The 22,926-nt window shown below is 46.3% G+C and overlaps 2 protein-coding genes across 5 annotated transcripts in view; one reads left to right on the forward strand and one right to left on the reverse strand.

Moving 5' to 3' along the window:
- Positions 1-2,427: 2,427 nt before the first annotated feature.
- PFDN6 (prefoldin subunit 6) lies at positions 2,428-5,752 on the reverse strand. 2 transcript variants are annotated; one of them, XM_034408265.3, is made up of 5 exons: positions 5,605-5,752; positions 3,786-3,901; positions 2,991-3,061; positions 2,769-2,893; positions 2,428-2,642 (listed from the first exon to the last, which is right to left on the reverse strand). In XM_034408265.3, exons 2-5 carry the CDS (start codon positions 3,868-3,870, stop codon positions 2,522-2,524), a joined length of 402 nt encoding a protein of 133 aa, XP_034264156.1. In that variant the 5' UTR covers positions 3,871-3,901; positions 5,605-5,752; the 3' UTR covers positions 2,428-2,521. The 2 variants fall into 2 exon arrangements, with proteins under 2 accessions (XP_034264156.1, XP_087741055.1); XM_087884929.1 differs by having other exon boundaries at positions 5,667-5,685.
- A 2,466-nt stretch (positions 5,753-8,218) lies between these two features.
- LOC117660204 (H-2 class II histocompatibility antigen, E-S beta chain-like) overlaps positions 8,219-22,926 on the forward strand; it is a 325,613-nt gene continuing 310,905 nt past the window's right edge. For 2 of the 3 annotated variants that reach the window (XM_087884905.1, XM_087884906.1), the window contains exons 1-3: positions 8,219-8,426; positions 9,887-10,162; positions 13,682-13,963. In XM_087884905.1, the coding sequence (XP_087741031.1) occupies positions 8,336-8,426; positions 9,887-10,162; positions 13,682-13,963 (649 nt within the window). In that variant the 5' untranslated portion in view covers positions 8,219-8,335. Of the gene's footprint in view, positions 8,427-9,886; positions 10,163-13,681; positions 13,964-14,110; positions 14,225-14,631; positions 14,656-15,091; positions 15,345-22,926 lie in introns of those variants that run through there. The other variant, XM_034408263.3, reaches the window with a different exon arrangement.

A 22,926-nucleotide genomic window follows, 5' to 3' on the forward strand; every position in this document is an offset into this window, starting at 1 on the left:
AGATTTTCCAACAATGCTCCACTGCCACTGTAGCCAAGACAATCAGGTGGATGGCACTCTGTTAAAAAGAGAAGCCGTGAGAAGCTGCTAGAACCACTGCAAGTAGAAAAGACCAAATAAAGTTTAGAATACTCACTTAGACATCCCCTATGTGGAAATGTGCCCAGAGACCAAGCAAAACTGGCCCAAAGTCATGACTTCCTATGGGATGCCTTGAACCAATTAAAACTGCTAGTATAATCTGAGATCTGTGAGGTTTATAAACTTGTTGGTATGAGGGCCCACCAGAGATTCCTTGGTTTGTTCCTCTAGTCCCCAGTGTGGATTTTTTCCCCCTCTTGTTACAGAAATAAAAGTTTTAAGTATATTCCTTCCCACCTCTGTGATTATTGGCTACTCACACCAGAGGAAACAAACTTCTCTCCTTGGGGCTGAGTCAGGACATCCACCTCTTCCACAGAGTCAGATTATTTTATGGCCCTTTTTTCCACCCTCTGCCTGGAGGGAAGGAGCTGAGAAATTTCAGCTTTGTGGAGACCAGGTTGGGAGACCATCAGGAGATCCTATGTCCTCATGGGGAAGCTGCCAAAGGCTTTCCATGGTCTTGAGGGGAAACAAGGCCCCAGAGTTCCCCTTTAGGGGACCAAGGAGATCACCAGAGGATCACTTCTGTCAAAGCTGCTCTCTCTCTCTTTGGGGCCTCAAGCTCAGGGTTGCCTCTCCTCGGTTGGAGTTTGTGTCTGTATGTGTGTGTCAGAGAGAGAGTGGTTAGTGTATGTTTGTATATGTCTTTCCTCAAAGAGAGGAGGGAGATTCATGCCCAGCAGAGAAGCGGCTGAGGCGATTCCGAGACTCCCGTTTCCCGCCAAAACCTGACAGGCGCTTCTCGCCTGCCATTGGCTCCCCAGGATCACGTGACCCGGTGGTCTTTCTCGCCATCTATGTTCCACCCCCAGCACAACGCCTACAGCCTATAGGCTACTAAGCCAAGTCGGGAGGGACAGCCTAGCTCGCTCGGAGCGCTACTGAGCATGCGCGACGCTCAGATGGGCACAAAATAGCCGAGCGTGCGGTTGTCTTGCGGGAGCTCTTCCGACTTTCTGCTGATGGAAGCGTAGAAGCGCCGAGGGGTTGTTAGCTCCACTAGAGCCTTCCTCCCGCAGCCTTGAACCGGCATCTGCCTTTCACCCTTTTTTCTCCGGAGGGGCGAAATTAAACCCGGGGAAAGCAAAAATCAGCGTCTCTTTGTCTTTCTGCCCTTCCTTTTAAAAGAAGCCATTCCTGATCGCTGAGTGACTGAGCTTAGGAACTCGTTAAAATACACGTTCACTAAGGGCGAAATGTATACTTGCAGCACTTTCAAGTTTTATTCTTCTATCCTTTAGTAGAGCAAATAAAAGCCATGGGGGTTGACTCCAAGAAGAACAGCCACGGAGATGAAGCTCCTGTGGAACCAAAGCTGGGTGAAGGGATGGAGAAACGTGGGGGGATCCAAAGCAGGGAAGAGATTGGAGCTTTCTTGGGCAGACAGCAATGGATCCCTGAGATCACCTGTCAGGAATGTGGGACGGTGGGGGGGGGGGAAATCTCAGAATGGCTAGTATGTGCAGAGGATCTGGATCTGGTGGTCTTCAGGCTTGGCTAAGTGCTTCAACCCAACTGGTGGCAGGGCACGCAAGTCTCTCCCTGGGGAAATGGAACATTGAAACAAAGGAGGGGCTGTATCCTCAGGAGGGGGAAGAATACAGGTACTCCTCGACTTACAAGTTTGCTTAGTGACCGTTCAAAGTAACGGCACAGAAAAATGATTTGGCGGCCCGACCTGAGGGGGGAGTGGCAGGCGCTTGCATGCCCTGTACTCGTGTGAATGGAGCTTAGCGTGCAAGAGCCCTCCACTCACGCAAGTAGAGGTTCATGCGCAAGCACAAATGCTTCTCCATTTTCCTTTCCCGAGTGCAGGTCCATCCAGACCTGCCGCTCACACAGATGAAGCTGCACCCGCATGCGTCCATCTGCTACTAACATACCACCCTACGCTGGACCAAGCTACCAAGCTGGAAAGGTTGGGTACCACTGAATTAGAGGTTCCAAGAGGAATACGGTCTGTACCCCAGTCAGGCAAAGATGCTCACAGATGCTCAGGTTTTGTCCCTCCTCGTCTGAAGTCACAGAAACGTTGTCTTCACGTCTGGAAGATTTGTCATGTCTTTTTAGTTTAGTTTATTTGATTTGTATACCGACCTACTCCCAAAGGACTCAGGGCGGTGAACAGCCAAACAATAAAATACATAGATTTTTCGCATGGTTGAGCTCACTTACCCAAGCACCTCAACTGCACCCACCTTTGGATGCCTTCCCCTCACTGGGCATCTTCCTCCAGGAATTCTGGACCCTCCCCAAGACCCAGTGCAAAAGATGAGGCGCACAAAAGGTCCAACAGAATTTTATTCGAAGGGATCCAAAAGGCCCGAATGGCAGGCCTGGGGGCCAGCCGGCCCACCCTTCCCTCCGCGCTGCCCCTTCAGGTCTTGACAGACACCTTGCCCTGGGTCCGCTGGAACTCCTGCTGCAGTCGGCCCAGGGCCTCCCGATGTTGCTCTGACTTCCGCTCGTAGTCCTGAATCTGAACCTCGTAGCGTTTGCTGCAGAGAGAAAATTGGGCCGGTCAGCGCCTGAGCACGGGGAGAAGCTCCAGAAGAGCTGTGGGGACCCTGAGGTAGACTGTCTTGGGAGCTGGAGGCCCTACCCTGGAACCCCCACCCACTTACATCTCCCCTGTGATGTACTCCAGCCTCTTTCCCACGGTTGCTTTGGCTTCCTCCGTGTCCTGCTTCACCAGCACTGGCCCGATGAGCTTGTAGACAGAGTTAGAGGAGTCTAGCAGGTCCAATTCCTGGAGGGGGAAAAGGAGAAGGAGGGGGAGGGCTGTTGCCGAAAGGGAGCCCAGGGGAGGGGAGGGGAGGGAAGGGGAGGACCAGCCCTGACCTCACCTCCTTCACCACATGGTTCTCTGTCAACTGAGCCTCCAGCTTCTGACGGGCTGTCATGCATTTGCTCATTTCTGTGAGGAGGTGAAGAGAAGAGACACCCCCCTTGTGGTTAGGGTCCTTTACCTGGAACCTTCTTGGCTTCCTGAGTCTGTTTCCAGCGGCCATACCCCCTCAGGTCCAGAGGAGAGGGACAGAGTTCTGTGGCCCCCCAATACTGCTGAAAAGCTCAACCTCTCAGATGGAGAAGAGCACTCAGGGCCCGAGGCCATCCACACAGTCAGCAGGGGGACCCAGGGGGATCCTTCTGTGGGGGAGTCACAACATTGCTTCCTTCTGTCTTCTGCACCAGCTCTCCCGGATGCAAGATAGGCTGTGGCTGGTTTGGGGGAGCCACCCAGAAGGTTAAGTGGAACCATGCTCCAGCACTCTGAGAGGCAGGTGCTAAAGGGCAAAGATGCCATGGGGAGATGAGGGCGAGAAGGCGCTAGTGGGAATCCAGATAGCCTCACCAGCCATTGTAGACCCACCTTAACAAGCTGTGAGTAGATGTTTGGTGGCCACACCAAGTGTGGGACTATGGCTCCTACTGTTTTCATGCAGCCAGGCTGGTGGGCTGCTGGCTGGGGAAGATGGGCGCTGCGGTTCAACATATCTGCCCGGGCCCCGACTGGGTGGCCGTTTTAAAAACTGTGTTTCTAAAATGGCTGCCATCTCCAGAGAGCAGGGTCCTGCAGAATGGCCAGGAGTGACTGGAAGGAATGGGAAGACCCCGCAGGGCCTGGAGAAGGTCCTGACCTTTCTGCAGCTGCTGATATTTCTCTAGCTCCCCCTGTAGCTTCTTCTGCAGAGCTTCACCCATTGTGTCTTTCTCTCCTTGCATGTGCCGAGGCTCCTCTTGTTTCTCTCTCACGCTGGAACAAAGAACAGAAGAACGTCAATCATCTGGTTACATTGAATATTACATCCAGAGGTGCTTCCTTCCCAGCAGGTTCACAGTATAGATTGTCCTCGACTTACAACAGTTCATTTAGTGACTGTTTGAAGTTACAATGGCACTGAAAAAGTGACATGACCGCTTATCACCGTTGCAGCATCCCCATGGTCACATGATTTACAACGGGTTCACATTTATGACGGTCGCAGCGTCTGACTGGATCCCCAGCCCAGCCCAGCCCAGCCCATCACAACTGAAGTTTCTTGGATGAGAAACGAAATGTGATGTGATTTCCCCCTTTTGCGACCTTCTGACAAGCAAAAACGACGGGGAAGCCAGATTCACTTAACAGTCCCGTGTTTACTAATTTAACAACTGCGGTGATTCACTTAACTATGGCAAGGAAAATGGTAAAAATGGGACAAAACTCACTTCACAAATTTCTCACTTAGCAATGTAAATTCTGAGCCCAATTGTGGTCGTAAGTCGAAGACTACCTATGTATGTGTGTGTGTGTGTGTGTGTATGGATAGATAGATAGAGATAATAGATAGATAGTAGAGATAGATATAGATAGAAGAGATAGATAGTAGAGATAACAGAAATAATAGAGATAACGGATTGATAAAAGATAGAGATAATAGAGATAGATAATAGAGATGATAGTAGAGATAATAGATAGTAGAGATAATAGATAGTAAAGATAATAGAGATAATGGATTGATAAAAGATAGAGATAATAGAGATAGATAATAGAGATGATAGTAGAGATAATAGATAATAAATTGATAAAAGATAGAGGTAATAGAGATAGATAGATAGATAGATAGATAGATAGATAGATAGATAGATAGATAGACAGATAGATAGATATAGATAATAGAATGAGATTTTTATTTATTTTATTTTATTTTATTTTGAATTTGTATACCGCCCTTCTCCCTGAGGACTCAGGGCGGTGAACAGCCAAGTAAAAACCTCAAATACAAATATTAAAATACAGTTAAAAATATATATATATAAATTTGGCCCCATTAATTAAAAACGATAAACAAAACAATTAAAACACTTAAAAAAGGAAGGGTGAGATGAGATGAGAGCTAAATTGATAGAGAGAAATACTGGTATACATATAACATACACACACACACACACATATATATATACATGTGCACACATACACACACTTTTGTATGTGTATAAATAAAAATAATAAATTCCACATCATCTCTACAAAATAATAAATTTGGCAGATTTTTTTTTTTTTTTTTTTTGGAAACTGCCATAAGTATAGCTGAGCCTCCAGAAGGGCATGGGCCCATGCTCCACAGCCCGGGGGGGGGAGGGATGATGTAGCCCCCAAAGGGCAACTCCTTCCCCCACCCCCAGCCAAGGGGAGGGAGCGCCTGCGTTTCTTGGGGAGGATGGGACTTGTAGTCCAGCCCCTCTGGAAAGGGAGAGGCTCTTCTTTTTTCTACCAGCCGAGGCAGACGGAGCTCAGCCGGCCAGGATGATGGGAGATGCAGCCCGTTAACCGTCGCCCGCCCCCGCCTGCCTGGGGATAATGGACTGTGTAGTCCTGCAGCTAGACGGGGGCCCCTTCAAAGTCCTTCTGAGGGTCCCCCGGCAAGGGAAGGGAAGTCCCCGCTTCGCCGGGGACGATGGGAACGGCAGTCTCACCTCGGAACCGCGCGACACCCGCCAACCGCCCCGTCCCCTCGGATACCGGTCGTCGCTCTCACCTCGCGGGAGGGGGAGGGGAAGGGGAGGGGAAGAAAAAAAAAAACCCAGCAAACCGGAAGTAGCGGACGCCACCGCGGAGCCACTTCCGCCCGGTCTCAAGATGGCGGGCGGGCGGGCGGGGGCAACGCGATAGATTACCGCGTAGGCGGGGCCGCTGCTGCAACGGCCTCGTGACCTGACAGCCCCGCCCTCGCAGAGCCCGCGAGCCTTTCGGGGGCTTTGTTTCGTTTCTGCAAAGAGCCCTATTTGCATTTTCGGTTTTATTTTTTATTTTTTTCTGGATGGGCGAGAAATTGGGAGTCTTTGAAAGCGAAGGAAGCTTTGAGGAGGCCGGTGCCTGCAGAAGACTCATATTCTCTTAATATGTTAAGGGAAGATAGAAGCATTATAAAGAATAAAACACCAGATTTATAAATATATCGATAACTATTTCTTCTTTATACTGTATATAAACCGTATAAAAATTAAAACACCACATATATCAATATATCGATATGATTATTTATTATTTATGCTGTATATGAACCATATTACAGGATAAAATACCAGATATGTAAATATATGTAAAGTATTTATTCTTTATGCTGTATATAAACTATACGGGATAAAATGCCAGGTATATAAACATATCTATAAGTATTCTTTATTGTAGGTCTTTGGTTATTCGGGTTTTCTCCCACGTAAAATTGGAAGTGTCTTGGCGACGTTTCAACAAAGTCTCATTCGTCATCTTCAGGCTGGTGTTTTCGGCTTCGTGCTTCTAGGAGTATTCTTTATTCTGTATATAAACAGTATCAAGAATAACATGCCAGATATGTACAGTAAATATATGTATTTATTCTTTATGCTGGATATATAAATTATTTATTTATTTTTTTATACTATATATAAACAGTATACATAATAAAATGCCAGATATGTACATATATCTAAAGTGTTTATTATTTATGCTGTATATAAACCGTGTACGGGATAAAATGCCAGATATATAAATACATCTATAAGTATTTTTTATTCTGTATGTAAACCGTATAAAGAATAAAATGCCAGATATGTACAGTAAATATATCTATTGCAATAAGTATTTATTCTTTATGCTGTATATATGCTCCTCTGGAAGTGTTCAGGGGAGAGAAGGGAAGATGGGATGTTCAGGAGAGCAGAAGACAAGTGTCAGCCCTTCCAGGTAGACCAGACAAGGAAACCGAGTCATGCAGGCTAATCTGCATTTATTATCAAGTCGCAGGAAAAGAATCCTGCATGTCTGAATGCGCTTCCCCCTCCCTCCCTTTGTCGTCATGAGAACCAATAAAGGAGATAGCTCATGGTTGAACTGTCCTTGGTGCTCTCTGAGCTGGGTGGTTTTCTTGCAAATGTTTCATGACCCAGCTAGGGAACATCATCAGTGCTGGTATTAGATGTTTCCTAGTTTTACTAGATGTTTCTTAGTTTGGGTGCGTTTCAGCACCCAAACAGCCAAGCTCAGAGACCATCATTTTCTCAGAGTACCGATCTGGCCCAGACTCATGTGCCTCTTCCCTGACCCTTGTCTTGGGGCGGCTCTTCCTTGAGGTTATTCCTTCTGTCACTTTGTCCCCTGCGTGGTAGCACCCCTGGCCCTCCAGCTGTTCCCCTGCTTCACCACTCTCCCAGGCAGAAAATTCCTCCTTAGCTCAACTTTGGATGGCTTCCTGTGGAACTTCCGAGCTTCCTGTGGAAGAGCCGAGGTGGCACAGTGGTTAGAGTGCAGTACTGCAGCTACTTCAGCTGACTGCTAGTTCAGCAGATCAAATCTCACCAGCTCAAGGTTGACTCAGCCTTCCATCCTTTCGAGGTGGGTAAAATGAGGACCCAGATTGTTGGGGGCAATATGCTAATGCAATATGCTAATATGCAATATGCTATATGCTAACTTTGTAAACCGCTTAGAGAGGGCTGTAAAGCACTATGAAGGGTATAGAAGTCTAAATAATTTTTTTTTTTTTAAAAAAAATTTCCACCCATTGCTTGTAGTTTTGCCTGAAGAATAAATCCACTCCCCTCCTGCCCTGAGAGATCCCTGCCTGTGTGGGAAGAGGTCGCCATGTCCCTCCTAATCCTTCCCCCCACCTTTTCCAAGGCCGCCTCCTCCCCCTGTCCTTCTCTCCTCCCCCTCCCTCTCTCCTCCCCCCTCCTTCTCCACCACCGCCTCCTCCTCCCCCCCTTTTCCCCTCCTCCTCTTCCCTCCATGCAGTCCCTGCATTCCCAATCTGGGTTTAGGGGGTACGCAGGGGGGCTTAAGCAAGCCTAAAAGGACATCTAGTCCAGAGAGAAAAAGAGATCTGGCTAAATGAACAGACCAAAGGAAGGGAGGATCCCCTCTGGGGCTGGCAGGGACGCCCCGTTAAGGTGCAGCTCCTCCCTTCAAGACTGCAAGGATCTCCCACTTTCTCCGTTTCTCTCTCTGCCATGAACTATCTCCTCCACAGGGTGAAGTCAAGAGAGACCCTGCTTGGAGACTGATGACGCTGCAGAACGGAGATTTCCCATTGGTCCTTCTGCTTCTTCCGCCAATTTTAAGAGGAAAAAAACATTTCCGTCCCCAATTCAGACCCACCAATTCAGCTTCTGAGATTGAGCGCATCTTGGTCTCCCCTCCCGTGGGGGGGAAAGTTGTGGGGCAGCATCCATGGGCAATGCTGGGGTCCCCCTGCTGTTGCTGGTGGGGGTGCTGACCCAGAACCCTGGAAGCGAAGGAGGGAAGAAGCTCCCCCTCCCTGGTAAGGAGGGGGCTCAGTGGGGGGAGAAGAGGGTCTGGGGTGCTGGTGGGGGAAGAAAGCAAGTGACTTTGAGGAAGGGGTCAAGGGCAAGAGATACATAATCCTGCAGGAGTCTCAGACCCCATGTGGTCTCCCCTCCCCTCCCCTCCCAGGAAGATAGAGAGTGAACCCCCTCTTCTTTGGATGTGACCAAAGTCGGGAAGGGAGTCATAAGGCGGCAACTCTGGGACTGTCTCGCAAGGCATCCCACGTGGCTGGGCTAGAGTCAGACCTTCTGGGCCCTAAATTAAACCCGGAATTGGAATTCCCAAAGTTTGTTGCATTAAAACAGGGTGAATCCCCAAAATTATTTGATCATGTAGTAGCTGGGAGCAATGGATCAGTGGTGGAATTCAAATTTGTTCACTACTGATTCTGTGGGCGTGGCAGGGGAAGGATACTGCAAAATTCCCATTTCCTCCCCACTCCTGGGGGAAGGATATTGAAAAATCTCCATTCCCACCCCACTCTGGGGCCAGCCAGAGGTGGTATTTGCCGGTTCTCCAAACTACTCAAAATTTCTAACAGTTCTCCAGAACCTGCTGAATAGCACCCCTGCAATGGATCCTGGAGTCCATTAGGATGGCCTCCCCCCTCTCCCTCCTCTTCCCCTCCCCCCTCCCCCCTCTCCTCAGCTTCTTCTTCCTCCTCCTCTTCCCCTCCTCCTCTTCTTCCCCCTTCTCCTCCTCTTCCCTCCTCTCCTTTTTCTCGTCCTCCCTCTCTTCCTCTTCCTCCTCCATCTCTTCCTTGGTCTTCCTCCTCCTCCTTCTCTTCCTCGGTTTTCCTCTTCCTCCTCCCTCTCCTCCTCCTCCCTCTTCCTCCTCCCTCTCCTCCTCCTCCCTCTTTTCCCCCCTCTCCTCAGCTTCTTCTTCCTCCTCCTCTTCCCCTCCTCCTCTTCTTCCCCCTTCTCCTCCTCTTCCCTCCTCTCCTTTTTCTCGTCCTCCCTCTCTTCCTCTTCCTCCTCCCTCTCCTCCTCCCCTTCCCTCTCCTCCTCTTCCTCCTCCTTCTCTTCCTTGGTCTTCCTCCTCCTCCTTCTCTTCCTCGGTTTTCCTCTTCCTCCTCCCTCTCCTCCTCCTCCCTCTTTTCCCCCCTCTCCTCTTCCCCTCCTCCTCCTCTCCCATCAGGCAAAAGAGACCAGCTTTCCCCAGCCTCTGGTTGTAGGCTTCTGGCCTCCTCTGCCCCTTTTCCAGCCCCTTTGCCTCCTTTTCCCACTGGGGAGACCAAACGAGACACCCCATTCCAGCCTCAGTCTGACTGGTGCAGCCCTTCCTGGGCTCCTCTGATTGTCCCTTTGTGGATGCAGCCCAAGATCTTGTTGGCTCTTTTGGCCGCTGCAGCACACGGCCTGCTCAGGTGTCCCTGGACTCCATTATGATGGCCTTCCTCCTCCTCCTCCTCTTCCTCCTCCCTCCCCCTTGCAGTCTATTTCTTGTACCAGGAGAAGACTGACTGTCTTTTCCCCCTCGATGGGAGGCAGCGGGTGCGTTACCTGGACAGGTACTTCTATGACCGGCAGGAGTTTGTCCGCTTCGACAGTCACGTCGGGAAGCATGTGGCCATCACAGAGTTTGGGCAGCCGGAGGCCAAGGAGTGGAACAGCAACAAGATCACTCTGATGATGAAGCGGGCTGAAGTGGATCGCTTCTGTGCACACAACTACGAGGCGGCCAAGATGGGGTTTGTGGTTGGCCGAAGAAGTGAGTCCGGGAGGGAGGGGCTTCCCGGGTAGGGTATTTGACAACTTGCCATGGCCAACTCACTGCGGGACAAGAGTTATGCTACCGGTAATATCAAAGAAATGATGGAATCGAATCATTAAACCAAGAATGCCGAAGGAGGGACAAAATGAAATGTGAATGACAAAAATTAAAACGATCTTTAAAATTATTTTAAATAATCGAATTGAATTGTCCTGCAGTGAGTTGTCTCTGAAAACAAGTTGGCCACGGCGAGTTGGCTACAACAAGTTGTCCCATTCCATCCTGGAGAGGGGAATACCAAGACTCCCCTTTGTTTAACCCATTAAAAGTCTGCCCTATAAAGATTTACTCCTTATTTATTCTATGTTTTCAGATCTAGGAAATCTTCCTCTTGTTCTCAGGATCTAAAATCTCTTCCTGCCCAGAATCTGTGATTCCTTTAATCCTCTCCAAAAAATTTCCCCAACATAATTCTGGGGAAAACCCAGCAAGATCCTGCCAAATATTTAGAGATCAAAGGGAATGTTTGATTCTCCCACTTTCTGCCAGATGGCAATTCCTCTCTCTCTCTCTCTTTCTACCTCAGTCTCAGAAATAGTGCATTTGGCATTTTAGGATTTTAAAACAAATCAATTTCCAAAGATTTGAAAAAGGGAATTAGCAAAGGATTTGAGTTGCAGGTCATAAGAAATACATCCAACATCACAAACCCTGAATTGTTAATGTAGAGAATAACTGGATTCTCTCTTATTCTGCCTACATTTTTGTCTACATTTGTTTTTGGCATTTTAATTTGTTGCGCAATAATAATATTTATTTCTGCCAATTGATAGCGTTTCAGAGACCAAGAATTGTGCAAATCAAGTCTTTCAACTGAGTTTGTTGCAATTTGGCCTTTTCAGGGAAATAATATTGAAAACTGAAAGTGTTGTTAAGATTCCACGCCGGAGTCCACGTTTTCCAAAAATAATATGTTACCACAGAATTGAATTTTTCTTCCATAAGAGGAAAACTTCCATGATTTAGATGAGGGGATAAAAGGAGAACTCATCAAATTTGCAGACAACATGAAGCTGAGGTGAACACTTTAGAACAGGAGTGGGGGACAATGGCCCCTTTTATGACCTGTGGACTTCAACTCCCAGAATTCCTAAGCCAACCTGGCTCAGTAATTCTGGGAGTTGAGGTCCACAGGTCATAAAGGGAACATTGTCCCCCACATCTGCTTTAGAAGATAGGCTCCCGATCCAGAAGGACGTTGACAGGCTTGAACCCTGGGCCCTAGCCAACAAAATGCAATTCAATGGTAAGAAAATTAAGGTCCACAATGTTTCGCCGCTCCACTAATTTAGTCACTTTGTCACAGAATGCAACAAAGCAGGTTCTGTTTTTGACAAACCCACGTTGGCTTCTAGCCTTCTAGCTTTTCTGGTTTCTAAGTGTTCGCACATCCGTTGCTTATCTTTTCCAGAACCTTCCCAGGTTTTGATGTGAGACTGCATCCATTTCGGGTCTAGAACCTTCAGGATTCCACCCTTGGCCACACCTCCTTCACCTCCAGCCACCTGCCTCAGCCCAGTCACAGCCAGCTTTCCTCCTCTGCTGGCCGACCCCCGGCAATTCTCCCTGGCTAATGGGCCTCTGGCCTTTCATCCCTTGCCTTTCGACTCGGCCCATTCGCCGAGATACCATTTGTCCTGAGAGTTTTGCTGGAGTTTCTACAATCGAGCGGTAGGCGGCAACAATGGGGCTGCGAAGGGTGACTGAGGGGGCTGGAAGGGAGTTAACCTTAATCCTAATCCATTCCGTCCATTTCTGGACCAACTCACTGTCCCATATGACCCCTCGTCTGGACTACTGCAATGCACTGCCCATGGGGCTGCCCTTGAAGAACATTTGGAAGCTCAACCAGCGTAGAATGCAGCAGCATGGGTTGTAAATAGCACCCGCTATTTGGTACGTGTAACACAGCAATTCCGTGAGCTGGATTGTATGTCACTGTGCTTCCAGATCAATTCAAGGTGCTGGTTTAAAGGCCTTCATGGCTTAGGACAGGGTTAATTGAAAGACCATCTCTCCCCTGTTGCTCCTATCCATTGGATCTGATCAGAAAGGACGGGCATGCATCAGGTACCATCAGATAAAGAATATTGGGTGGGTGGGTGGGTCCAGAAAACATGTCCTCCCCCCCCTTTTTTTTTTTTTTGGTTACGGCACCCAGTTTGTGGACCATTCTACCTATCCTGGTTCAGGTCTCAAATATTGACTCTCACACTGTTGCTAAGGTTGCTCACAGTTTACTCAAAAGTCAGCCAAAAGCAAAAAAATGCAAACTAAAACAGTCTGTCATGGAATTGCGGTGTCTAAATGGAGTCAGGGACCCTGACATGAACCAGTTTTATATAAATAAATATATTTATAGTAAATAAGATAGGCAAGCGCATTGTCAGGTAAATCAACACAGCAAGAACATCATAAGGTAAAACACAGAGAACACATACAGCGCACAGAGGAAAAAAGGCAGGATATAAGTAAACTCTTCCTTTAATCTCATAGCAACCAATCAGATTCCCTCATGCTGTGGCCAGCTCTCTTCAACCAATTAGCTATAACTGTGTGTTTTTACTCATTGTCCAACCCTTCACTGCTCCAGCTATTAAATTTTTAATTATCTTAACAGAGTCTATAACCAAGTTTGGAGTAAACAGAAATGTGCATAAAAATAGTCCCAAATCATTCCAAAGTTCCAAGAGCAGAGTCAAGGTTGTCAGCCAGTCCAGAGGTCAGACTTTCACTGGCAGAATCCTCAGGAATGTCACATAAGAGCTGAATAATAGATTACCATTACCATTTCCCACAGAGGAACATGGGTTAGAGCTGCCTCCTTTATCTGGCTGCAACCAGCTGTCATTTCTCAAGAAATGTACTCCCTTGCTTGGTGAGAAGCCTTATAGAATGTCTTTGCTGTGGTCTTCATTCTGGGCTGGACAGCTTTACATCATCCTCATCTGACTGCCACAGCTGTTCAGGTGTTTGATCATCCTTATGGGATTCTTGGCTTCCGGTCTCCTGAGGCTCACATACTCTGGTTTTAACTGGAGCACTTCCTCCATATCGGAATCAGACTTTGAATCCTGAGCCATGAAACCACCTCCTGAGAACAGGATGGAACCAACCCTGCTGGTCTTTTATTATCTATGCCAGCATTTGAGGTGCCAAGGGTATATAGGGACTGGCTTCTTGGTTATGTTTCTGATTTGAGTTGTTGCATGGCTGCTATGCGTTTTAACTTTTGTAATATTTATAATTGTTTTTATTTTTTTAAAACTGTTTGCTGCTCAGAGGCACCTGTTGAGATGAGAAGCTGTATAAATTGGATCAATCATTCTTTTTATTAGATAGAGGTCAAGATTATTATTTTGCCTTTATTCTGTAATTTAAAAATTTAAATGGTTTCTGCGTTTGGTCTTCTGTTCTGGGTATTGTTGTGTCTGTCATGTGCCTCCTTCCCTCCAGCCAAGCCCACCGTCACCATCTCCCCCACCAAGATGGACCCCTCTTCCCCCAACACCATTCTCCTTTGCATCGCGACGGGCTTTTACCCCGTGGAGATTGAGGTCCAGTGGCTGAAGAATGGACGGCAAGAAAAGGAGGGTGTGGCTTTCGGGGAGGAGCTCCAGAATGGAGACTGGACCTACCAGCTCCAGGTGATGCTGGAGACACAGCCCCAGCGGGGGGACGTCTACACTTGCCAGGTGGGGCATGCCAGCCTGGAGGCCCCCATCACTGTCCAGTGGGGTAAGACCCTTCCCTCCTGCTCTGGGGATCCCATCCTGCCCTGAGAAGGTAGAAAGACCCTCTCTGTGGGGAGAACCAGAATGGACCCTCCTGAGGGAAAGTGGGCCTGATCCTCCTGCTCAGGTGAGGCTCCTTCTCCTTCTCCAGAGCCCCGTTCCTCCAGCTCTGCCAGGAGCAAGCTCTGGTTGGGGGCTGTGGGGGCTGTGATAGGAGTGGTCTTCCTGGCTGTGGGGCTCTTCTCCTACCTGAAGAGCAAGAAAGGTGAGTCTGTGGGGCTGGAGGAGAGGTTGTGGGGAGGGACCATCTAGGGGAGGGTTGTCAAACTTGGGGCCCGCGGACCGGATGCATCACATGCTGGCCACACCCACACCCGGTTCAGCAAAGGGGGTGAGTTGTGATATGTCATGTGATGCTGCCGTGACGATGCAAGTTTGACACCTGTGATCTAGGGGAGGCCTCTCATCAGGCTTAGTGAGCAAATAGGAAAGAGAGTTCCCTTGACCCCCATATGGCCGATGGTCCCCCTGAGAAATTTATTTGGGAAGTTTTATTCTTTAAGGGGTTATTAATCGAACATCATGCAACCTATTATGGGCTATCAATGGGGAGGGGACCCCCTCAGTCCTCAGCCCATGAACAGTTCTCATTGGGTCGTTTTCTCCTTCCAGCAATGCTCATCCAGCCACCTGCAGGTGAGTATCTTCTATTTTCCCTCTATTAAATAAAAAATAAAAAGTATTGGGAAGTGGTGGAGGCTCCATAACAGAGAATTTAAAAGGCCAAATTCTCTGTTTTGGAGGCTTCCTAATTTTTTAATAGGATGTTTTGGCAGCTTTTCCTTACTTGGGACCCCAAATGCAATGCAACTGAACACAAAAACACTACACAATTTTGGGAAATTGCAGAGGGGAAGGGAAGGGAGCATCCCTCTTTTGTGAGTTGCCTTTCCTTCTTTTGATCTTTTGCAAAGGTTCTGGCAAAATGATGCCAGCCTCCCTCCTTTGCTGCCATCCCCATTGTAGCCCCATCTTCTTTGTTAATATGAAACATCTACAGGGAGGGAGGGAGGGCTCCTCTCTTGATTAATCCTCTAATTAAATCAAATAGAGATAATTCCATTTTGTCAAGGTCACTCTGGAGCCTCCCTTTGGACTCCTCGGCTGAACCTGGACCACCTTCAAGTCCCAGGAGATAAGATGAAGAGCAATCCCTGGTCCTAAAGAGGCAGATTCTTGCTCCATCCAGTCCCTGCCCATAAACCACACCCCTGCAGTGTGGACCTGCTTGGGAGGCTGATAGGGAAAGGGGGAAGCCCGCCCTGTGTTTTTCCTGAAGAGTCTCCAATTAGAACTTACTTACATTAAAGGTTTTATTATCTATATACTACTAAACCTCTTGTGTCTGTTTGTAACCTTCAACTGGGTGCCTCATTGGGCCACAATTTTTGATTCAACCTACCTCAAATGGTAGCTGACTCACAGACTGCATCCCAAATCCATGACCCAAAACCCCTGTGGGATTGAAATTTAACGTACTCATGAACAGAGGCATAGAATCAAAATCACATGAAGTATTAGTACCGCTTTATAAAGCCTTAGTAAGGCCACACGTGCAATCCTGCATCCAGTTTTGGTCACCACATTACAAAAAAGATGTTGAGACCTTGGAAAAAGTTCAGAGAAGAGCAGCTAGGATGATTAAAGGCCTGGAGACTAAAACATATGAAGAACGGTTGCAGGATTTAGGTATAGCCTTAGGGGGACATGATAGAAATATTCCAATATTTGAGGGGCTGCCACAAAGAGGAGGGGGTCAGCTTATTTACCAAAAGCTGCAGACAGCTGGTCATTTGCATCCTTTTAGAGAGTCCTTGAGGCCACTTGGAGGTTCGCCTGTGTCCTCAGGGTCACCTGAGTGGTGCAAATGGATGTGAAGCCTTCTTGGAACTGCTGAAAGGACTGTGTTGTAGACTGGAAATGGATGAAAAATTGAAAATTGAACAGCCCTCTCTCAACAGAGGGGGAGTGATATGACATCATCCATCTCTAGTCTGCAACACAGTCCTTGCAAGCAGTTCCACAAAGGCTCCAAAATGCGCCACTCAGGTCACCCTGAGGACACAGATAGACCTCCATGTGGCCTCAATGTCTCTCTAAAGAATGCAAATGACAAGCTGTCTGAAAGGAGTATAAATCCTTTCATTCCCCACCATCCAGTTAGAGCTGAAGAAGTTCCTTGGATAAGAAGCTATAAGGTTTTAGGGGTGCACTTAAGTCACTGATAGACCAAAAGAAGAGCTTAAGCGGAGGCTTGGGATTATAAAAGCTTTTATTTTGACCAAAGCAAAGAGCTGGGTAGACTGTCCCCCCACATACAAGCAAAGAGCATGCAAGGGAAAAGCCATACTTTGGGGAAAGTATGGCGACCTTTTATATTTTCAGAGATCAGCTTGGTACCGTATTCTGTCCTCCTGGTCCAGGGCTTCATTATCCTCAAAGCATTCCTTATGGCCCTGCGCAAGATGGATGCTTCCCTCATCAATCTTACCTCATCCCTGGCTATCCCTCTGTTTTCATCCATCTTATCTGCTACTGGACCCACTGGTGCCATAGAGAACTGGGCTGGGTCAGGGGTGAAATCCAGCAGGTTCTGGAGAACCGATAACAGAGATTTTGAGTAGTTCAGAGAACCAGTAGCGGAAATTTTGAGTAGTTCGGAGAACCAGCAAATACTACCTCTGGCAGGCCCCAGAGTGGGGTGGGAATGGAGATTTTGCAATATCCTTTCCCCAGGAGTGGGGAGGGAACAGGGATTTTGCAGTATCCTTCCCTTGGAGTGGGGTGGGAATCAGGGGTGGGTTCTACTTACCTTTACTACCGGTTCGCTTCTGCACATGCGCAGATCACCTATGATGATGTCTGGGTCAGGGGGTGGAGCCTCCTGCCAGTTTTACTAATGGTTCTTGCAAACCAGTCCAAATCGGGGGCAACCCACCGCTGGTGGGAATGGAGATTTTGCAGTATCCTTCCCCTGCCATGCCCACCAAGCCACACCCACAGAACCAGTAGTAAAATTTGGATTTGGCTGGGTGCTTAGCAACACAGGTCAAAAATGTAATAGGGCACCCCGTTGTCAGCCCTGGAGCCATTTTCCTTGGCATCTTCAGGGCTGCCACAGCAGAGGTTGGGCAAACTGTGGGAATGGGAGGGGGGAGGTAGAGATAACACAGGATGTGTAGCCAAATTACAATTCTTTCCTCTGAGAACCAATGTTCTGTCCCCGTCTCACACATGCACACAAACAGTCAGCCGAGAGTTAATAAAACCAGCAGTCAGGAATTCCTTTGAGATAACAGAATTGGCAGCAACCCAGTAGCTGCCTGCCAAAGACTTTACTCACAAAGGGAGGTTTTTCTCCTCCATCCGATACATCAAAATAAGTCCACAAAACCAAAGAATTATCAATTTCAGTCCATAATAAATCCAAGGAGGGCATATAACAAAGTTCCAGAAACACAGTATGACTTGCTAGCTTTTCAGTTTTGTCTGTCACAAGGCCTGAATGGCCACCACACCCCCTTTTATCCCCCTGTGAGGTGTGGTCCAGTGACTCAGCTTAATCTCTGGCATGCCTCTTTCTCTGCTGCGCGCGCTTATCTTTCCGACGCTGTCGGGGATCCAGCCAAGACTCATCTCCGTCGCTGTCTAACTGCGGCTGCTCGGAAGTGCCTGGCTCCTGGCCTATCTCTTGGCCTTCGGAGGACACCTGAGGCATTGCCAGAGAGGAGGGTCCTGGAGAGGGAGGCCTTGCCAACTCCTCTCCTTCACTTTCAAAGTCTTCTCCCTCTGATAAAACGGGTTCGGGAGTCGGAGTCACAACAACTAAGGATGTTCCCATTAGGTGTGAGGAGACAGGACGTGAGTCTGGATGAACTTTGGGTTGTGACCTGATTGGGCCATGTGATGGTCTGCATGGGCAGGGGGAGGAAAAATGTATTTTTAACTAGGGGGAAACCCAAGGGAAGTTTAGAATCGGGTTTCCCCAGATGTGCCAATATGAGATGCCTAATAAATCTGTATTTTGAGAAATATGCATGCCTTTGAGTTTTGATTCTGTTGGGGGGGGGGTTGCTTGGAACCCTGACACCCATATGTGCCTTCTGCGTAAAACCCTGACAATAATGATGTATGCAGTTTCTAACCTGGGATATGCACCAGGCATTGAGTGGCACAGAAAAACAAGATTGAGATGGATGAAGATTCAGATTCATGGCAGGAGCACATGTGCAGATATCAAATATTTCACACAGGCCAAATGTATGTTAGATAAGCACATGTGTTACAGGAGCCAAATGCATAGCGGAAGCAAATGTTTAACGAAGCCAAATGCAGGTTAGATTAATTGTAGGACTAGCACTAGCAATTCTTACAAAAAATGAAATAGCAAATTTCTACTGATTCTATTAGTATATCCCATTAATTCTACTTATTCTATTACTGTTCCCCATTGTTATTTCCCTTCAAAGCGAAACGTCTTCCAAGAAAAAAAACAAGGAAGTCCAGTTGCCTCTTTAAAAAAGCATCTTTGGGACTCCTTGTTTTTACACCTTAAGGCAGAAAACTGGGAGGGTAAGGAAGTCCCCTGAGACATTGTGGAATGACAATGCACACTGCACTTGAACAAAAAAAAAAAAAGAAAGAAAAGAAAGAAAGAAAAGACTTTGGCACTTTGCTTCTTTCCTATAAAAATCTACCAAAAACCACGTATGATTTTGTGGGGGGGGGGCTCCTCCTTTGCCTTCGCTCCCTTTGCGGTGGAGCAGCCAGAAAGGAGATTCGCTCAGAGTTCCTGGTCTCCTGGGGACCTTCATTGGGTCTCCGGGGAAGAGACAGGAGGACCCCATGTGGCTTCAGGTCTCACAAGGGAAATTCACTTTTACTTCCTGGGAAACCTTTAGTTTTTCCCAGCCTGTTTTTCTTTAAGCTTTGATGGTGAGTCTTTCTCCATCCTCCCTCCTGTGTCTTTATGTTTCGGTGTGTATGGGAGTGACAGACAGAGAGATTAGATTAATAGATCTCCCAAAAGAACGGAACCGGCATTTGATCTCCGCCTGGCTTCTCCAGGATGCCACTTGCAGAGCTCGCTCTCCAGGACAGGTGCAACTCCAGGCAGAGGCTGCCCTGGATAGTCTCCAAAGCGATTTCACCCCAGGTGCCAGCAGGGGACGCTCTCTTGGCTGAAGACTGACTAAGCCCACTATGTATGCTCCACTCCGGGGGGGTGGGGGGAATCCAAGAATGGGGCAGGTAGGAGGAGAGAAGGAAGCCTAAAGGAATCCCCTGCTCATATCTCCATTTAGATTCAGATTCTGAGGCTGGGAGAATCTTTGGAAAGCCAGAAGAGCCAGTGGAGAGTTGTTGCCCGGCGGTGCCAGTGGCTAGAACAACCCTCCTGAGCCTGTCAGAGGAGAGAAGAAGCAGGAAGAGCCCCAGGTCAGAGAACCTTCTTTTGGGGAATATGAAGGGATGTTCACATACTTGAATTCTTCCATTTCTCCATGATGGAGTTTAGGAGATTAATAATGCAAGTAGATTAAGAGTACCTCATTAGAGAAATTGTTCTTGCGTTCTTCCAAAGAGTATCTAATTTGGAGTGATTCTCCCATTGGTCTCATCCATCTTCACTGATGGACACAAGGATTTTCGTGGACAGAAAATAAAATCCAAATCCTTTTTTGTCTTAACTGCTCTTTGCTTATTTAGGTTCTGATGTCCTTCCAGGAATGGGGAGTAATGGGATGGATCTCACAAATCTTTCTCCTGATCTCTCTTTCAGAGGGATCCCCCAAGGATAAAAGTCAAGGTCAGGATACCTCACTAGGAAAGGGGAGACTGTTCCACTGGATTGGAGACTTTCTAGAAAGAGTCTAGTTATCCTTAATTCTGGGTGTCTTCTCATGTCTTAGTCGTTGGACTTAGTAGAAAGTGACCCAATAAGAAAGAAAGATAGAACTCCCTCTTCAAGCTAGAAGACTTAAGGCGCACAAAGGAATTCCCTCCCTTCAGAGCAAGCCTATGGTTGGCCTTTCCTAGAAGACCAACTCTTGTAGGGAACACTTGAGTTGCATTCTGGCTTCTCCTCCATCCTGAGATTTCTCTTTATTTTTGGCTTTCCTACAGAGATAATTTTGACTAAATTCCTACACAGATCCCTGCTGGACCATTTCCAACACCACCTGTCCTTGCAGGCATGTTTCCTGGGTTGCTAGAATATTATTAATTTCTCTGGTTTCAAACTGCAGAGTGTGGGAGAATTTACAGTGATTGAGCAAATACTTTGGTTGCCAACAGTATAAACGTCCATGTGTTGTTCCAAAAAGTTAGAACAATCTATCTGAGGTTTGTTCTTCAGCATGTGATGGGTTTGGTCTTCTCATTTTATTCTTGGCTCCCATGATGGAGCCTATGAAAGGCAAGAGTGTTGAAGAGAGAAAAATGGAGGTTTCCTGGGCAGGACAGGAAGAAATCTTAAATTGTGCCTTCAAGCTAGAAAAGATGAAATTGATCCGTTTCCTGTTTCCATCCTGTCTCTCTCCTTTCCAGTGGACAAAATGGAGTCACCGTTGTTCATGGAATCATCTTCTTCTATTGGTGAAGCTGAAAGAGCCGCTGGATTCCTGACTCAGGTAGGAGGGAAGAGATTAGCACTTTATAGGGGGGAGCAGTAGGAGACCTCTGGTTTCCTTTGGGGACTCAATCTATGATACTGCTATTCCTGAACAAAGCACAAGGAAATTAGAAATTTAAATTTACGATCAGTCAAATTAGGCCCACCTCTCAACAAAGATTTGGAGATCTATGGAATTCCTTAGTGGTTGTATTATTCTGGTTTAAAAAAATGCCTCATGGCAGTTCATGTTATCTGTCCCAAGTAAAGCAGAAAGGAAACATAAATAATTAGGCTAAATCTACTTTATTTTAAGTGTAATCTTGTTTTCCTATCATTGGGGAAAGGGATCAAAACAGGAGAAGCAGAAATTGCTTTGTGTGTCATCTACATCTTGATGCCTGGAAGTGAATCCCTAGTATTTTCATAAATGTTTGTGAGTGTTTTTTTCAATTTAACTTTTTTATTAGTTTATTGAAGTATAAAATACAAACAAAAAAAAACATGGAAAAGTAAGAAGAGAGGAGGTGTTAGGGGGTATAGTGCCTGGTAGTACAGTACTACAGTGGACTAAAGCAGATGTTATTAACATCTGCTGCTTGCAATTACTGCAAGTTCAAATCTCACCAGGCTCAAGGTTGACTCAGCCTTCCATCCTTTCTAAGGTAGGTAAAATGAGGACCCAGATTGTGGGGGCAATAAGCTGACTTTGTATAAATATACAAAAGTATGAAGGCTATTGCTTAACGCATTGTAAGCCGCCCTGAGTCTCCGGAGAAGGGCGGCATATAAATTAAAAAAGCAAAAAAAAGAAAAGCAAAAAAAATAGTGTAATGGGAGAAAAACTTTGGATATTTTTTGACAATCGAAGGTAACAACATTACTACCACAACTTTTTGCTTTTATACAACAGTATGTACAAGCCATTTCTATAACAATAAGCCTGCCTAGTTTACAAAAACAAAATCAAAGTTTCTTTTTTTTTTCTTCTCATTGCAAACAGAAAATTCGGCAGCAATTTCAAACTAGAGACAAAACTAAATATGATCTCTTATTTGAATAAAAGAATCATTTTAACCATTTCAGCTTTTCCTTGGTGTGGGGAATAATATATCATTCATTCTCATATTTTCAAATCTAGAATATTGTTCAGCATTACTTAAAGAACCGGCAGATGAATATATACGTATATACATACATACATACATACTCATTTTAAAAATACAAAACTAACTTAAAGCTTTCTAACAGTACATATATCAATTTTTTTAAAAAAAAAAACCCATCCTAATTAATTAAACTATATTTAAGTCACTCCCTCCAGCTTATCTTCACAGAATAGAGTCTTTTTCTTCTCGGGAGAGTCTATCTTGTCTCCTTTCCTAAAGAAGTTCTCGGCTTTATTTATATCCATTAAAAAAAGTCCCAAAGTTGTTCTGTGAGACGTTGTAAATTGGTCTGAAGCAAATCTTCCCCCATTAAATTTTCCCTCACTGAAATAGCTATCGTATCTTTTTTTTCTTGAAGAATTCTCAGCCTTGTTAATGTCCATAATGGGAAAGTCCCAAACTTGAAAGTTTGGGAAAGAGTCCCAAACTCTTAAAAATTGTGAATCTACTTGATACACTTGTTTCAGTTGCACTGGGAGGGTTGGACTCACACCATCATCATAAGAAGAGCTGAAGTCAGATTTATGTTCTGAGGTTACAGTTAGGTTGTTTGTATTTGAATAGAATAGATAGAATAGAATAAAAAATTTTATTGGCTAAGTGTGATTGGACACACAAGGAATTTGTCTTGGTGCATATGCTCTCAGTGTACATAAAAGATATGTTCATCAAGAATCATAAGGTACAACACTTAATGATAGTCATAGGGTACAAATAAGCAATCAGGAAACAATAACAATGTAAATCGTAAGGGGAATGTTGCGGGAATAATGGGACTCAGACCTCGGAATCAAAAGGAGTTGTATTTATTTGCGCAAAAGGTTCAAAGCAATAAAGCCGTAGCGACATCTGACCCCCCTCTTATGAAACAACAGGCACTTATATACTTATCAAAAGCAGCAAAATGCGGAAATATAGCATATCAGCATTGATTGGTTATATTATTTATAGCCCCCTGTTGCTCTGTTAAAGAAGCTAAGTATCTTACTCCCCCCTTCATACAGAATGAGGTCACAGATGTCTTGCAGGAAGTACCTAAGTTTCCAGCAGCTCGTTAAATAACTGTTGAACTTTGAGGTTTGACATTTTCCATCTCCTTCACACCTTTTTTATTATCTAAAAAGCAAT

Source organism: Pantherophis guttatus, chromosome 2 (assembly GCF_059756535.1).
Source record: "Pantherophis guttatus breed Tessera chromosome 2, ASM5975653v1, whole genome shotgun sequence".
In the NCBI taxonomy this organism is placed as follows: domain Eukaryota; kingdom Metazoa; phylum Chordata; class Lepidosauria; order Squamata; family Colubridae; genus Pantherophis; species Pantherophis guttatus.

Coding starts and splice junctions, on each gene's coding strand:
- PFDN6 (XM_034408265.3), bottom strand. CDS start 3,870: ATGCAAGGAGAGAAAGACACAATGGGTGAAGCTCTGCAGAAGAAGCTA. Junction 2,894..2,990: donor AGAACCATGTGGTGAAGGAG/GTGAGGTCAGGG, acceptor TTCCCCCTCCAG/GAATTGGACCTGCTAGACTC. Junction 2,643..2,768: donor GAGTACATCACAGGGGAGAT/GTAAGTGGGTGG, acceptor TTCTCTCTGCAG/CAAACGCTACGAGGTTCAGA.